This window comes from Trichoderma atroviride, chromosome 2 (genome assembly GCF_020647795.1).
Source record: "Trichoderma atroviride chromosome 2, complete sequence".
In the NCBI taxonomy this organism is placed as follows: Eukaryota; Fungi; Ascomycota; class Sordariomycetes; order Hypocreales; family Hypocreaceae; genus Trichoderma; species Trichoderma atroviride.
Window position 1 is genome coordinate 1573354 of NC_089401.1, and position 15504 is coordinate 1588857.

Genomic DNA, 15504 nt, shown 5'->3' on the forward strand with positions numbered 1-15504 from the left:
CTCCCCAGTACTTGGCTCTGAGGCGCGCCGAAAGGATATCATTGGCAGGGGGGGTCGGTCTCGTTAAAGCGGAAGCTGGGCGGAACCCATGACATGCCAGACACGCCATCTGCCACTAATCTCACATTCTTCAGTTTCTCAGGCTTGCTGGAATCATCAGGAGAGTAAAACATGCGATGGATGCTGTTTAGATGCGTTCGGAGATAGAGTTGCGCGGGGTAGCTGTCTACAACCCTCTGATCGAATCCCTGGAGAAGGCTCATGTTGGGTTGAGGCATGTCGTTTTCATACTGCAAAAGGCCAGAGGGCGGGAGTGGAAGCTCAGCAATCAAGTCACTATTGCAAAATTAGCATCGACTTCAGCGAGAGGCTACCATGGCTCTCATGGCTCGGTATGTCGTGTGCTTACCTCTCTAGTTGCAGACACGTCCAAAAGGCGAGTGCAAGCTGGTTGTATTTGCCCTCTTGGATGAATTCCATGTTGGTCTTGATCTTCTTTAGCTTGTCCAAACTCCTATTGTGAATGTAAGCCCTTGTTCAATTGCTCGCTTGTAGTATTTTCAGACGGGAAAAGACTTGACTTACGGTCTCATAAGAACTTGCAACTTGTGGCTTGCTTTGTGGATAAAGGCAAAACTCTCCAACGGTCGCGCGAGCTGGCCGTGATACAACCCAGCAAAAATGTTGGCGTAGACGTTCTTCATATTATTGTACGCGCCGAGGTGGTTTCCAAGAATGTCCGTTGCTAATGCGAAATATTCCAAGCCGGGAATCACCTCGTAGTTCTTCTTCAAGCTGTACCCTGCGCGAACGGCGGCGGTCCCGGACGCACTGGAAGCGCCGTGGATAGATGATCTCCTGCTCTGGTAGCCGCGTTCTTGGTCCCTGGGTGAAGGGAAGCCAGAGGAGTGGGAGTGGTTTGAGAAGGACGGGGGCGAGCCCTGAATAGGCGATGGAGGAACCCCGTTGCGACTAACTGGGCTCCCATGAGGGATTGGGTCGACCGGGAAAATCACGTCAGGAACTTCGTCTTGGTACATACAGATTTTACCAAGGGCCAAGACGATGAGAATGAGCGCGCTATGAATGGAACGACTAGGCTTGCCGAGACGCTGGGAAGATGGCGGTACAGGCACAGCTGGATCGGGACTTCGCTTTCTTTTGGCGCCAGTCATCTCCTGAGGCTGGGGCACAGCGAAAGTCGATGTCAAAGGTTGAGCCTTTACCTTTGGATTCGCAGTAGGGAGCTCGTTGATAAACTGGTGAACCCACTCGTCGAGAACCTGCGGGTGGATAATGGGGTGCATGTTCAAGATGTTGTTCTTGAAGCTTTCCACGTAGGCCGCAACCTTGTGTTCGCTGAAATCTGGGTTTCCGTCAGGGCCAAGCACGCCGCCCCGGTACTCAATCTGATCGCCAGGACTCAGACCGCCTCCAAGCTGACCCCAGTCCGCAGCGGGAGAGGAAGCTATAATGTCTGACATGTTATCATCGCCAATTTCTGCGTTTCCGTGATCGGCAGTCGCCTCTCTAGAAAGTCGCTGGTGAGAGTCTTCGCCTCGCCCGTACACCTTGAGGATTCCGCGGCTCTGCTCCAGACTAATAGGGTACTCGCTGACAAATTTGATGCCCTCACGCTCCAGGTGGGACCGTGTCAGTTCTTTGATCGGATCCCAATCTAAGAGAAGCCCAGCCAAAGTCGTATGGTTAATAGGGATGGCAGGCTCGCCTGGAGGTACAGGAGGGCCAGGTTCTGCTTCTATATCGTCCTCGGTGCCAAAGGCCATGGCCACGGCATCAGTAGACATTGCTTCAGGTACCGTTTCAGTAGACTTTACCGGCTGATCCCGAGACATGTCAGCTACGGAAGAGTGGCTGATCGGTGGCTCCTCTAGCGGCATGTGAGGCGGCGGTGGTGGCGGCGGGCTTGGGTGGGATAGTGGTGCAGCTTCAATCTCCTTTTTAGGAATGGTCCTTGGCGTAAATTCCTCAAAAAACTGTGGTATTCTTGAAAAGGCGGACTCTATCTTGGTCAGTCTGTCGTCAATGTTTCCAAAACGTTCTGACATGAACTGAAGCGTAGATTGCATGCTGTTGATGCCGTCCAGAATGTCTGACTGCGCCTTGTCGGTTCTATATTGGTAAAAGGTCATGTTAGTCAAATCACACTGCACGCGCGAAAAGACGAAAGCTGCAAATTGGGTCAAGACTCACGCTTTTGGCACTGGATCGCGGTATCGACACTCTGTGCCCTTGTCTCTGCACGTTTTACACGGTTTCAGCTCGTCGCATTTAGCTTTAAGCTGCCGACACTGGTCACATGCCTATTAGAGAGAAGAAAGGTCAGTTTCCGAGTTCTCGGTATATGAAAGTTGATTAGATAAGAAATTGCCAAGTCAGACCTGTGAAGCCCTTGTGTTCTTCTTCTTCGCCGCGCTTGAGTAGACGCTGTAGAAGGGCTCTTGGGACTGAAAATTGGGGTTTTGTTCATAAGGCTGTTGTTGCGCGACCGGTGTAGGAGGCCCAGGAGGAAAGCTCGGGGCGCGATAGGCTCCAGGAGTCGGGGGGCATAGACGGCTGGTTCTCGTAATTCATGTGTCGTGGAGGTGGCGGGTTATCTTGGAAGGCGGGAGGTGGAGGAGGAGGGTGTTGCTGCTGCTGCTGCTGCTGCTGCTGCTGCTGAGGCGTCGGCGGCTGCTGTTGGGGATGCTGCTGAGGGTGCTGCTGAGGGTGCTGCTGAGGATGTTGCTGCATGTGTTGTGGAGGATATTGCTGCGGTTGTGGCGGTTGCTGCTGATGCTGAGGATGCTGAGGATGTGACTGAGGATGCTGCGGCGGCGGAGGAAGCTGCGGCGGAAGCTGAGGCGGAAGAGAATGAGGTGTCGATATGACCTGGGGTGTCGGTGGATGAGCGTCTGGCGCATGTCCCGTCGAGTTTGGTCTTCGGAGGTCATCACCAGGTTCTCGCTTTACTATGGCGTCTCGTCCGGGATACTGATATTGCGCATGCGCTGGAGACATAGGGTGCTGCGATCCCGGATGCTGAAGCCCCGGGTGGTGCTGCTGCGGCGGCGGCGGCGGCGGCGGTTGACGGTACGGATCCTGCATGGGGGCGAGAGTCTCTTGATCCGAGTGTCGACGATCAATCTCTGGGTGCTGTTGGGCATGCCCGTGGAGTGACACCGGCGTTGGCGCAGGCAGAGGCAGCTCCGGGGCTCGAGGCTGGTATTGATACGGGCTGGCGCTGGCCGAGTGGTGGTGATAGTGGTGGTTGGGGCCTTGGGGAGGCGGCTGCGGCGGCGGCAGCTGGTTCGACGAAGCATGCGGCGCGTGAGAGGGAGGAGGAAGGGGATGATGGGACGACGGAGGAAGAGGTTGAGTATTAGGATGCGGCCGCGTAGCACCAGACGGCTCCCAGAAGCGCATGCGCTTGCTGTCGGGAGGTCCTTGATCCATGCTGCTGGCTTGATGTATAAACAGTACAAGTACAGGCTAGGACACACGGACTCATAATCAGGAACGAGGCAAGAGGTGAAGCAAGGACCACAGAGGGGTGTTGGCCATGGGCTGGAGGCGAAACTCCAGACGCCGGGGGGAGTGAGGGCTCGGAAGGTTTGAAGAACGGTGCTTGGTTATTGGATCTTTGGCAGCGGGAGACCGGGAGCCAGGGAGGACATGGGGTGGGTGAGCCTCGCACGATTAGGGCGGCTATGATGACATCTGAGTTGCCGCCGTCGAGGAGCAGAGAAGGCCAGAGCCAGAGCCGGCGGCGCGGTACTTGCGAGGCAGAGCGGAGGGTACGAGCGGTGCAGGTATCCGGGCAGAGAGACGACGTTTGGACGACTCTGATAGACGAGGTGAGCGGCGGGCTATCGACGGCTCGGCCTAGGCCCAACCCAGTTACGCGAACGCGGCAAAGGGGGGGCGATCAACCAGGACGCTGTCGTTGGGCAGGATGAAGGAGAGAGGGCGACGACGAGGAGAGGAAGAGAGAGCGCGAGAAAGAGAGAGCGCGTGCTAAGCAGAATGAGCAGAGTGAGCAGAGCAGAGCAGAGCAGAAGCACCCCAAGCTTCACCAGCAGCTCTAGGCCGCTCCGGTAGCCGGCAGGCTGTGGGGACGAGCGGGATACGATGAGAAAAGGACAAGACTCCAGCCAAGGTTCCCGGTACCCAGAACCCTGCAGCCCCAATCCTGCCCGACGGGGAGTTAATCGTCAAGGCGGCTTAGCGAACGAAGCAAAACGGGCAGAGAGGAGGGGGGGTGTCAAAGCGGGAGCTCTGCCAGAGAGACACGAGCAGCGAGAGGGTGTTGATAGCAAAGCAGCGTCATCAAGTAGAAGGAAGGGAAACTATGAGATGGAAGCGCAAAAAACTGAACAAGATCCTCAGCGTCCCAAGTCAGGTAGGTCCAGGCCACGGTAAGACGAGACGAGACGAGAGATAGCAGACTGCTGATGTTCAGCACCAGAGTCGCATCCTGGCATGTACCCCGACTCAGCAACGAGCTAATCAGGCGTCAGGCACCCTTTTTTGCCGTGTCGGCGGCCACGCTCAGCGCCGTATTTTTGGCACTCCGGGGGGGGGCGCGCGCATAAGGAACATAATGGGTCGCTGACGCCACCTGCAAAAGGCGCTCCCAGGCACTGCAGAGACACAGCAATTAGTGCCCTCATTAGCTGTGGTCCTGGGTACCTCTAGCGGCATGCGGTGGGGCGCGCAGGGTTTGCTTTCATTGCAGGGTTCGCTCTTGGGACTGCGCGAGGAGCTGTGGGATGGGATGATGTCGGCCGTACAGGGCAAGGGGGGGTGGTCTACCGTTCTTTTTTTTTTTTTCCTCGTCTTGTCTTGGCTTGACTTGTCTCTGCTGGGTATTACATTCTTGTGGTATAAGCCTGCGGTACGTTGCCAGGGCCAGGGGGGCCTTTGTTGTCGGCACCCAATGGAACAGTTGCCCAGGAACTCGGAGGCGACCAGGGAGGGCATGGACGTGGAAGCGATCACAAACTGGAGATGCACGGATGCGGGCAGGCTGAGACAACACAAAGCCGTGAAAACATGCATGTGCAGTATGTACCTTGGCATATCAAAAAAAGAAAAGAAAGAAAAGAGACAAGAAAGACGCGGCACGGGATGGAGCCTGGGTTGGAGGGGACCTGCAAAGAGTGAGTCGCGTGGACCGTGACCGCCTGCCATTGGCTGCCAGAAACGCTCCCGGGACTCCAACTACCCGAAGAGACAAAATGGTGATACAGCAGCTCCAAATTTCAAAGCTCCGCACGCAGCCTAGTGGCTCGACCGACACGCAGCTCGGTATACTTGTACTTTGGACAGCCCAAGACATTGCTCGGTATTCGGTACATGCAGTGCTGTAGGCACATTTGGCAGGATGCTGAAGCACGGAGCTTTGTGCACGTCCGGGCCACTCTCCGGCCGTCTTGAAGTCGCGTGCTTTGTATTACCGTACATGTACCTGTTTTCTTTTTTTTTTTTTTTCCCAAAAGAAGCACATCTCGCCTTTTTTCCCTTTCTTGGATCCATCTCGCTACTTGGCTACCTCACATCGTTAGCCTTTTGCAGGACCAGTACTGGTAATTTGGTCTGACTAATGTCCGTCTGTAATGAGCTGCTGGGGGGGGGGGGCAGCCCTCGCGTTGATGCTGCTTCTTTTTTCCCTTCTTTTTTTCAGTACATGGCGCTACATATTTGACCCTACTTACACCGTGGAGACGCATCATGTAGCACACCGACGGACCTAGCAGGCAAGCAAGCAATCAGGCAATCAGGCAGGCAATAGCGCACCACTAGCATCACGCTTCTTCGTAGGGAGCTCCGGAGATCAAGCCTGCGTCGAGCTACGGCAGAGGCTCCGTCGCAGCCATGTGTGTACGAGTAATATCCGGGCGCCGGAAAGATTCCCTAGGCCAAGGCGGGCTTGCTTTAGAAGCCTCGCCATCTCGTCACCGCCACCTAGCTCCGTGCAACTACTGTAGGCCCATCAACTAAAAAGAAAGAAAAGAGGGAAAGGAGAGTCAGCTCCTCCCAGCTGAGGGAGACCCAAGCCAGCGAGTGGACCGTTCCGAGAGCCAAGTCAAAAACCAGCTGCTTGCTTCGTGATGGTGGCGTGGGGCAAAACTGGAAGCTCTGCTTGCTGGGTGAGCGTCAACCCATTTCTGCGAATAGCGCGGCCAATGCAGCCGCCATGTTCGCGCAAAGAAGCATCGCTGAACCTAAGCTCGGCGGGTCGGCGCACTAGGCCGCTGAGAAGAAAATTCTTGGGTCCTTCCATGGTGTTTTGGCATTGATGGTGATATCAGGAGCCGTCTTGGCTTCATCGGCTTTTCTGCCCAAGCGGGGGATCGAGAATCCGAGACCATGTACAAAGGGGGAATAAGTGCATACAATGAACAATACGAGCATCCGTCATCGAGGCCGAGACTTGGTCATTATACGCGTATAATCCTACAGCTGTGTGCTTACCAGCCTGCGCACTTGGTTCCTCCGCCAGCTACCACGCTCTTTAGCAACGTGGTGGCGTCCCCCGAGCTCTGGCGGTGCCTCTTCCCACTCACTGGTAAAACGACGCCTTCGCCTTTTGGCTTTAGCCACTCCCGCCAGGCTTGTTTTTAGCCCGTGGAAAACGGTCTCTGTGGTTCTAGCGCGGCAGATAGTTCTAGGCAAGGGGGATTCCACGTGAGACGGATATGTCGGGCTATTTAGGTTCTTGGAGTGTTAGGCACTCATTTCCGCTGTATACTGCATCAGACTGCTTCGAGGTACTCGTGACCGCTTGGCAAAATGCGTGTCGCGCGATGTAGTCGTGATGCGGTACCTGGTATGGTATTTGAGTACAGCAGATGATATAGGGCCGTAAGCCGGATTGTGGGTGTAATATCTCCGACTCAAGAGCTCACACGGGCCACGCGTTGGTTGGAGTCACTGAGGGGCTCGTTTTACTTTCCTTCTTTTTTCTGTTCAAGCGTGTCTCTCTTTTTCCAAGGTGTCTCTCAGCTACCCGCTGGCGGTTGTCGACGATCTTTGGGTACATGTACATGCAGCTTCAGCCAACCGCCACGCCGCGCCTACTGCTGTTGTACAGGCAAGGGGCTATTTTGCCCCTCTACGCTTTTATTCTTTTCTTAGCGCAGTGCAGCGCAGCGCATTTTGTCGCGTTCATGCAGCTTCATCAAACGGCCCGCAGAGGGCACTATTGCTGTAGCTGTAAGTAGGGGGACGGCAAAAAAAAAGTTCCGCAGCCAGCTGTGAATATGTACCAGCCAACCAAATTAAACCACAAATGAGAATAATCGAAAAAAAGAAAATATATGCATGAGTAGTAAGTAGTGAGACATTGCTCTTTTAGAAAAAGAAAAAAAAAAAAGAAAAAAAAAGAAAAAACTTTTTTTCGCCGCCTCCCACTCGGCGCACCCACTCTGAAACCTTTGCCTGCCAGTCTAGAGCGAACATTTGATTTGACCGGCGCTGTTTCTGCGGCTGACTTGCGCTGTACAGATGACGATGAGCGATTTCAAACCCCCCCTTGTCAAGCTGGCTTTGCAGCCCAATGGCAAAAAACCCAGGTTGGAATGTGTCTGCCGGGCTGTCCGTGCTAGCCGATGCGGCTCGGTTCCCAGCTACCTGGTTATGCCTGGAGACGCTGGACCAGTTGACCAGGTAGCTGAGATGGCCGTGCTGGCAAATCTCTGTGCTGAAGCCGACACAGCCACCACCCATCAGCTGCGTCAGACCCTGCTACTCGTCAATGCGAAATGGCCATCTATTGATATTCCCAGGACAAACCATTGCACATACCCTGCTCTCTCACCTTATTGGCTGAGAATAAAGAATACAGCAATAAATAACCCCAGCCACTTTTTTATGGTAACATTTTTTATTTTTTTCAAGTTTCCTCTCTCCCTTTGAGCACTAACACCAGTATTTTATCATTTTGTCCAGGGTAAGCTTGGTGCGGCAGCCGAGGCCAAATAAGAATAAAAAAAGACCAATCGGCATTGTTCACGACCCTACACACCCGCTGTGAGGGCGCCAATGAAATGCCGGCACACCAAAAAGTAGCCACAACAAAAGAGCCCATACTACTAATTCTCACACGACAAAGATCGCTCTACGATATATCCATGCTCGCGACAGAGAGGCTGTGACTTTGTTTGCTCCGCGGCGGACTTTGCTCGCGCCCCCCGGCCAAGTCCAGTAAAAAGGTTTTCGGGGCTTCCTGTATCCCTGCGACGAAATCCTCCGGGGGTGGCCGTGATAGAGCTACATCGTGCAAACAAACAAATGCTGCCTGCGTGTGTAGTACTTGTACTGTATACTAACGTACATACATGCCCGGCTGTGCCAGATGCAAACTATTTTCTCGCCTTTGTAACCTCTAGAGGCAAAGGGCAAAAGCATACGCCCCCCCCTTATTGCCCACGGGGAGCTTTCCAGGATGAGGTCACCAGGAAGCCTCTACTGGCCGACCAGTTCCTTAAGGCTACCATTGCACCGGTACCCTCCATTAGTGAATACGGGCCGAAACCTGCTTTCGTAGAGGCGCAGACAAGGAACTGCCCTGATGCGAAGAGACATTCATGCGGCGGCCAGTTGGACAAGGAGTCTCCCTCGCTGAGGCAAAAGGCCGCTTAGTTGGCATGTTTACTCGGCCATATGCCAAGCGCGGCCGCCGTCATATTCAAACGGGTGTGCGCTAACACGCAATTTGGTGTTGCACAAACGCTTGAGTCAAGTCAATGATACTCGGCCTCTTTGTTTACAACAGCGGGAGTGACCTTGTGTCGCACCAGACCTGTCTCTTAACTATTCCCCGAGCTGTCTATCGTATTACTCCAAGTGCTAGGAGGCGGTGTCACCTATCATATTGGCCTTGCCAACGGAACCAACAACACACACACCGAATTGTGGATATTCAACACCGGCAGTGCCAAGGGCATGAAGCAGCCCATGGCGACTTCATGCCGAGTTGATCCTTGCCATTCTCTTCCTGTGGTGAGAAAAGGGTCTAGCCAGTCTGTCTACCTTATAGGTAGGGCACCTTGTGTAAGTGTTGAGTTCCGCCTGGCCGTGTTCCCGGGTGCATACTGTAACGCGTGGAATTGCCTTGGTGTTACCAGTCTCCAAACTACTACCGTACATGTAATCGGCCAGTAGCAGTGGTACATGAATTTGAGAGCGTGCAAACAGATGAACACTGGCAGTCGGGTGATTGTCTTTCTGACGGGTAGGCTAAGGAAAAGAACGGCGGTTTTGGCGTCCTGTCATGACACATGTCAACCGACAATCGCAGACCGCCAGATCAGCTGTCCTGGCATATACTGCAGACAGGCATGATGTGAATGGATGTCAATAACAGGCACTTTGGACTAGTAGATATTAGCTCCATAATAATAATGACGACAGAAGAAGAAGAGAGAAAAATTTTCTTCTTCTCCTCTCTCCTCTTCTGGGTCCGCCAGATGGTTATGGCCATTTTTTTGTCTATCCTTCAGCTGGAAGAGCTTGCCATCCAAGGCAAGGGTACATGTAACCAAAGGCCATGACGTTTGTTTCCCACTGTTGCTCCAACCATAGATTTGTTTGACATGTCCGTCATTGGGCTTGGCGGCTGCTACAGATGGAGAGATCAACGCTTCGAATGGTTGCACTTACAAAATTCTGCCCAACAGTACTGCCCACAACCTGGTAGAACTTGATGGGCTAATTAAGCTCCCTTGTACAGAGTTTTACCACAGTGACAGAAGTCCTACGAATAAAGTGAAGCAGGGGCGTGTAATGAGTACTTGCGCCAGCTCGGAGAGTGCCAGGTTCATTATTGGTTTCGCTTCTCTCAAAGCTAGACGTGTGCTAGCAACGAGTTTGGTGGAAAGCTGAGGGTTCCTAGACCCAACGAAGAAGACGGTGGCTGACAGCTGCACAGCTTCGGCCACTTGACGGCATACGGTAACAGCATAGCGGTCGTACTTCTTCTTTTGCCCCAGAGTGAAATGTCTGAATGCTACTTGGTATTGAACTTGAACAGATTCGTCCATGTGTTGGTCCTTCGTCTTCATAACAGGGCAGGCATCCTCCCGAAATGCGACTTTTTGCCTTTTTGATGCGTCTACTAGTGATACATCAAAAATAATAACCTGGGAAATAAAAGGACTCTGCACGTCCAACGCCTTCTCGCTACCATTGCTTGTTTTTTTTCTTTCAAGGTTTCTCTTTTCTCGAAATACTTGGTGCTCCGTTTACCCGTAAACCACATTACACGGTGGTACTGGGTACCTTGTACCTAGCGCCACCCAATTTTTCTTTTCTTTTTTGGCTACTCGTAATATTGCTACCACTAATGGCAAGGTAAAAAGTGGTGATTGCTGGCCACTCACTTTCACTCACCGCATCATTTCCCCGAGCATGGATACCAAGCTGGCCCCATCTCAGGGCCCCAAGTGCGCCGACCCCCCCCTGGCCCAAGAAAGAGGCAAAAAGAAATTTTATCGACGATCTATCGCAATCTCGCGCAGAGAGGGCTGCTCATGTGAGGAGAATTGACTTTTTTGAGCGTCTTTTTTCGAAGATATTTCCGACGACACACATACCTGTACTCATACCTACCTACACACCACTCGCGCTTGTAAGGAGAGAATCTCCCTGCAGGAAAAGATTTTTTTTCTGTAAACGAACGAATGAATAGACAGATAAAGAAATGAATAGGCAGGGATAAGAAAAAAGAAAGAAGAGAAAAGCTGGGCAAAAGTAACGTGTCACTTCATGTGTCTCATGCAGGGCGGAAATTTGGTGTTTCCCTTTGCTTTGCTTTTTTTTTCTTTTGCAAGAGCGGGAGAATTCCTTGTTATAAATGTCTCTTCTCTCTGCGACACGGGCCGTTGTCTCACCCAGCTGGGCGGTTCGGGAAAAGAGGAAAAACGAGCACTGCATGGATTATTTACCCCAATTTCAACAATCAGTCCCTTCGGATAATTTCATTGACAGTCTTTCAGAGCCCTGCTTGCCAAGGTATGCAGTATCACCAACTGTTTTGCGAGCAGCAATGCGCTGGCAGTAGAGGTTAAAAGCCGACTTGTCTCTGCTGTATCGGATACCTGTAGTGCCTCTCTGCTGGCCAACGGTCCCGTGGCTTATCGCCTGTCAAAGCAGCAAAACCACGTCAATCATAGTGTACGAGTGCTCGTACGCTCACACAGACGCCTTCCAGGTTCCTGCATAGCGCCACCCTCGACGTGTGGCCAGCCGGTCAGCGGTTGTCTTCCCCACGGGCGCAGTGCGAATGCCGTAACTGGCTGGCCTCAGCTCTCGCCTGATTAGCCGGTGCTACCCCAAGCAGGCGTGAATGTTTTGTAATCATGCATACTTGTACACTTGTACACGTGTGGCATGTCCATGTCCCTGATGGCGTCCGGCTGAAGTGACAGAGCTGCTGCTTTCCTTTCCCCTCCGGCTGTGCTCCTGTAACGTTAAAGCGCCATCCGCACCACGGCAGCCGCGGCGTGCCGGACCCGATCCCCATATTGCCGTGCCCATCAGATTTGATGGGATCCAATGACCGCCGCAGAGGCATCAGATATGCTGGAGCCAGCGCTAAGAAACACGAGGCTCGTGCCGTGCCTTTTGCGCTGACTACACGGCTCAGCTGCTAAAAAACTAGCAGAGCCACTTCGTGCAAGTCCATAGGTACATGTAGCTCTAATTGAATGATGGAGGACGGCTGTATGGAGTGCCTGTAGTGCTCTGTTTGAAAACCTAGGCGCCTTGCTTCTATTCTTTTTGTGGAGGCGGCAGGTTTCATGGCAAGAGCCGTGGCACCAGCACCAGCGCTAGAAACGTCATCAGTACTCTGTACCTTTGCATCTCGATAACATCCTCGGGACAAACAACAGCCCAGCCAGGCTTCCGTTGGCTCTCATTCCCAGCATTCCTTGACCATGACAATAGACCAGCTCTGCGCCACTGTTCGAAACGGGTGCAACGCAGCCCGGGCGAGCAGGAAGACAATACGACATACGAGCAGATCCAGGTTCTCGGAATAACTACAGGTAGATGGGCTGCCTAGCCTTAATCCCTCATCCGTCCCAACTCCACTGGCGAGTTCCTTTTTGGCCAACGCTGCCTGTCCTTGGCATCTGCCGTTTTGTCATCTCCAAGAGAGCGAAGTGAGAGAACAGGAGGAGCAGCTACAGCTGGCGAGGGGCTACATCGCCCAATGGCTCGTGGGGGCTGAAAGGTAAACGACCTGGCTTAGCACCATCGCCAAAGAGAGTCACGCTGCACCGAGGACACGGGCTTGGGCCGGCAGAATCCTTCCTGGGGCTATCACCACATTGCATCCGAGCTGCCCAGCTACCGGCCCTCGTGACGCGAGGCCCTTTTTTTCTCTCAGTTTTCTTCGCCTTTTGCTGTACGGCACAAAGTCACCCCATAGCTAGTGCTTTGCCGGGGAATATGCCAGGATCCTGAGATTAGGGGAATGTGACATGTCAGCTCTTCTTCGAGCTATCAGCGCAAAAAGACTCAGTTTTAAAATTTGCATCTCGACAAGAGCACGGCTGGTCACATTAGCGGCATCCCGACTTTTCTTTGGCGTATCCGCCGCCGCTGGCACCCAAGTTCCGTCTCGCACTTGCGAGAATGTCAAACTCGGACGGGTAAAGTCTGTTTGTGATATTTGACAGCTGACACCAAGATTCTTCTGCCGTGGGGAAAGGGAATAGATAACAATGGCAAGGCACATAGCCCCCACGATGTCCAAGCTGCCTTTCTTTTCCCTCTTTGCATTGGAGTCCTACAGTGGCAGTGGTGGTGCCTTCTTTCTGCTCCTTGTGTGGGGGCTAGCTCTTCCGCTGAGGACCGTACTGTAACGAGACGTTTTAGCTTGAGAGTCTGTGACTGCTTTATGGATAGCCGCTACGGCCGCGTACACGAGATTTCTGGGCCTCGCTTCCAAGGTCATATAGCACTATTGCCAGTGCGGTGACATTTGGCGCGCTGGGTTCTTTGTCTCGTTCGATATAGAGTTTGTCCAAGTGGATTTGAGCAGTAGTTGGAACGAGCTCTCACATTGGCTCGGCATACACGCCAGTCTCGGAAATGTACGTGGGATGTTACAACGCGTTGACCGGCATGACATGACACCCAATGGAAATGGAGCTACGCGCTACGAACACGCTCACGTAACGCCCGGGGGAGAAGATCTGGCGACGGGAAGCGCGCGGAAGTCCGGCGCACTGCCTTGCGAGCTGACCGGTGTGAACCGCATCTCTTCGCGACGAGCTTTCTCCTTGGGCGTAAGAAGCACCCAGTCCCATGAGCCAGCATGGTAGCCTTATCCTGGTTACTAGCCGTGAAAGCTGCTCCTTCTGCTCCTATTCTGGACAATGCTCACTCAACTTGAGCAAATAGATTTGGACAATTTTAGCAGTGCATCTTCTGAACACCAACAGTGAGACGCTACAGATGCCGCATGCTAGGTTTCGAGATGGAGGCCCCTAGAAACATTTGATAACGGGATTGTTCCAGTTCCTGTTGATGGCCGCGTCATGTAACCCAACAACGGCCACGCAGTCGGAGTTTATGATAAAAAAAACACCTGCGGTTGTAACTGCCGTAGGGAGCCTGGATGCCCTGGGCCTGTTTTGCTTACCGAAGGAGTGTGTCACGTATGATGAGATGGAATCTAATCTAACCGCAGAGAGCGAATCATTACGCTGACATATCATGCATATGGGTGATTTGCGAGTGTGAGAATGAACCGACTCTCCCCGTGAAGGATGAATTTCCCAAACGAAGGACGGTATGTTGGAAAAGGCCGAAAAGGCCTATATGCAGACTTACGGGGGTTGAGACGAATACTACTCTGGTTCTAGGTCGTCAGTTGAGCCAGGGTGATTCTCAAGAAGGTGAGAGTTTGCCAATTAATACCTATTGATTTGATTAGTAGATGGCTGGTGATGGCGCGCACAGACTATTGAGCATCATACAGAGTACAGGAACTTGTAATTACGAGGCACACAAACGCTGACAACTCTCTGATACAAGCTTTCAGTGTTGGCAACCAACGTTGATGAAAAGAGACAGCTGTAGATGCAAAATACGTTGCATGGCATTTATTCGACCAAGTTATTTGAACCTCCTTATCTTTCTTCATTGCCCCTAGGCATCGAGGAACTTTTGCGATTGAACCCGAATAAAACTTGTTTATTCTTCTTTACTTTACGGATTGCTAAACAACATTCAAGGGATACCCCGGACGACGTGTTGGTTGTGCTAGGAATGCCCAAACGTGGTAAGTCAAGCCGTATACGTGCAGAAGCGAGCTTGGCGAGTTAAGGAGTCTACAGATATGAAGGTGGCATATTCTAGTTGGCATGGGTCTACAGAATACTACTTGGTGTTGGTTGTATGTTTGAGTCCCCTATCATCTATCATCTATCGTTTTTCACTTTTTGGGGTTTTCGGCAACACTTTTTATGTAAGGGCCTTGAGCTGGTTTGAATGGAGACCGCAACACAACTGAAACTATTTTCTCTTGGAAACAGAGATAACAGGCCTAAACCCTAGACGAAAGAAATAAGAAGGATACACGAAGGATTTTTCTTATCCTAATTCCTGGTTATCAAGGGAAGAAAGCAAAAGGAAGACGCGAAATTGCTGTCAACTGTTAGGTGGAGAGGGTCAAGAGAGAGCTACTGGGTGTTCGTGCTAGACAGGGCTGGTGCTGGCTTGGAAGGACTTTGCACGCATTCCTTTGGATGATAGGCAAGGCATGGTACCCCTAGCGATGCATGTTGGTATATCAGGCCCTGAGGAAAGAAAAGACAAATAGAAGGGACATGAAATGAGCATGGCAGGGTGTATTCCAAAGAAGAAGAAGAAGAAAAAAAGAGTGGACAAGGGCGGGTTATTGTCACAAAACGCCACTCACAGGCTTGGATATACGGGTTACTCCATGTAGCAAGCACCACGAGCGTGTATAATTTGTCGGTTTTTCTTTTCTTTTGAGAGAGTGGCTTAGAGGAGCTATACTGAAAAGAAACGAGACACCCCCCAGTCCGGGTGTACCCTTGGGCTGCCACACCTTGGGAAAAGTTGGCCGAGAGTAGACGGAGAGGGAAAAAAAGAGGGAGACAGAGATCTTTGGTTGTGAGATAATGGAGGGGGTTGGTTGAACTCGAGAAAAGCCTCATTTTCTCTTCCGTCGGTGGTATGTTTTGCGTAGACCTTGGCGTGTTTATTTCTTTTTGTAGGTAGGCAGCTACATTGGGGTTGAGGCCTACCTGGGTGACATGTGAAGATGTGAGATTTTGTGAGATGCCGGCTATGCGCGACATTTCTCGACAAAGTAGCTATCGGTATACGTAGTTTTCGGTCAGAGAGGGAGAGACTTTTAAAACGAAGGAGGCTGTTCTATTGCTAATGCGTTCTGTTCTGTCGAGGTTACCTACAGGCTAGAGAGAGAAAAGGATCTGCTAATACGCGCGCCAATAGCGA

The 15504-nt window shown here is 52.2% G+C and overlaps 5 protein-coding genes across 5 annotated transcripts; all 5 read right to left on the reverse strand.

The window, feature by feature from the left end:
- Window positions 1–38: 38 nt before the first annotated feature.
- On the reverse strand, window positions 39–2090 carry TrAtP1_003267 (uncharacterized protein; the record flags this gene model as incomplete). Its single annotated transcript, XM_066111811.1, has 3 exons — window positions 39–336; window positions 410–514; window positions 586–2090. 3 exons carry the CDS (start codon window positions 2088–2090, stop codon window positions 39–41), a joined length of 1908 nt encoding a protein of 635 aa, XP_065967890.1.
- Window positions 2091–2487: 397 nt separating this feature from the next.
- Window positions 2488–5136, reverse strand: TrAtP1_003268 (uncharacterized protein; the record flags this gene model as incomplete). Its single annotated transcript, XM_066111812.1, has 1 exon — window positions 2488–5136. Exon 1 carries the CDS (start codon window positions 3454–3456, stop codon window positions 2488–2490), a length of 969 nt encoding a protein of 322 aa, XP_065967891.1. The 5' UTR covers window positions 3457–5136.
- Window positions 5137–6088: 952 nt separating this feature from the next.
- TrAtP1_003269 (uncharacterized protein) lies at window positions 6089–6286 on the reverse strand (the record flags this gene model as incomplete). The annotated part of the gene is made up of 1 exon (XM_066111813.1): window positions 6089–6286. The coding sequence occupies one exon, from the start codon at window positions 6284–6286 to the stop codon at window positions 6089–6091; it is 198 nt and encodes a 65-aa protein (XP_065967892.1).
- Window positions 6287–7170: 884 nt separating this feature from the next.
- Window positions 7171–7731, reverse strand: TrAtP1_003270 (uncharacterized protein; the record flags this gene model as incomplete). Its single annotated transcript, XM_066111814.1, has 2 exons — window positions 7171–7210; window positions 7430–7731. The coding sequence occupies 2 exons, from the start codon at window positions 7729–7731 to the stop codon at window positions 7171–7173; spliced, it is 342 nt and encodes a 113-aa protein (XP_065967893.1).
- Window positions 7732–9740: 2009 nt separating this feature from the next.
- Window positions 9741–10067, reverse strand: TrAtP1_003271 (uncharacterized protein; the record flags this gene model as incomplete). Its single annotated transcript, XM_066111815.1, has 1 exon — window positions 9741–10067. The coding sequence occupies one exon, from the start codon at window positions 10065–10067 to the stop codon at window positions 9741–9743; it is 327 nt and encodes a 108-aa protein (XP_065967894.1).
- Between the last annotated feature and the right edge of the window lie 5437 nt (window positions 10068–15504).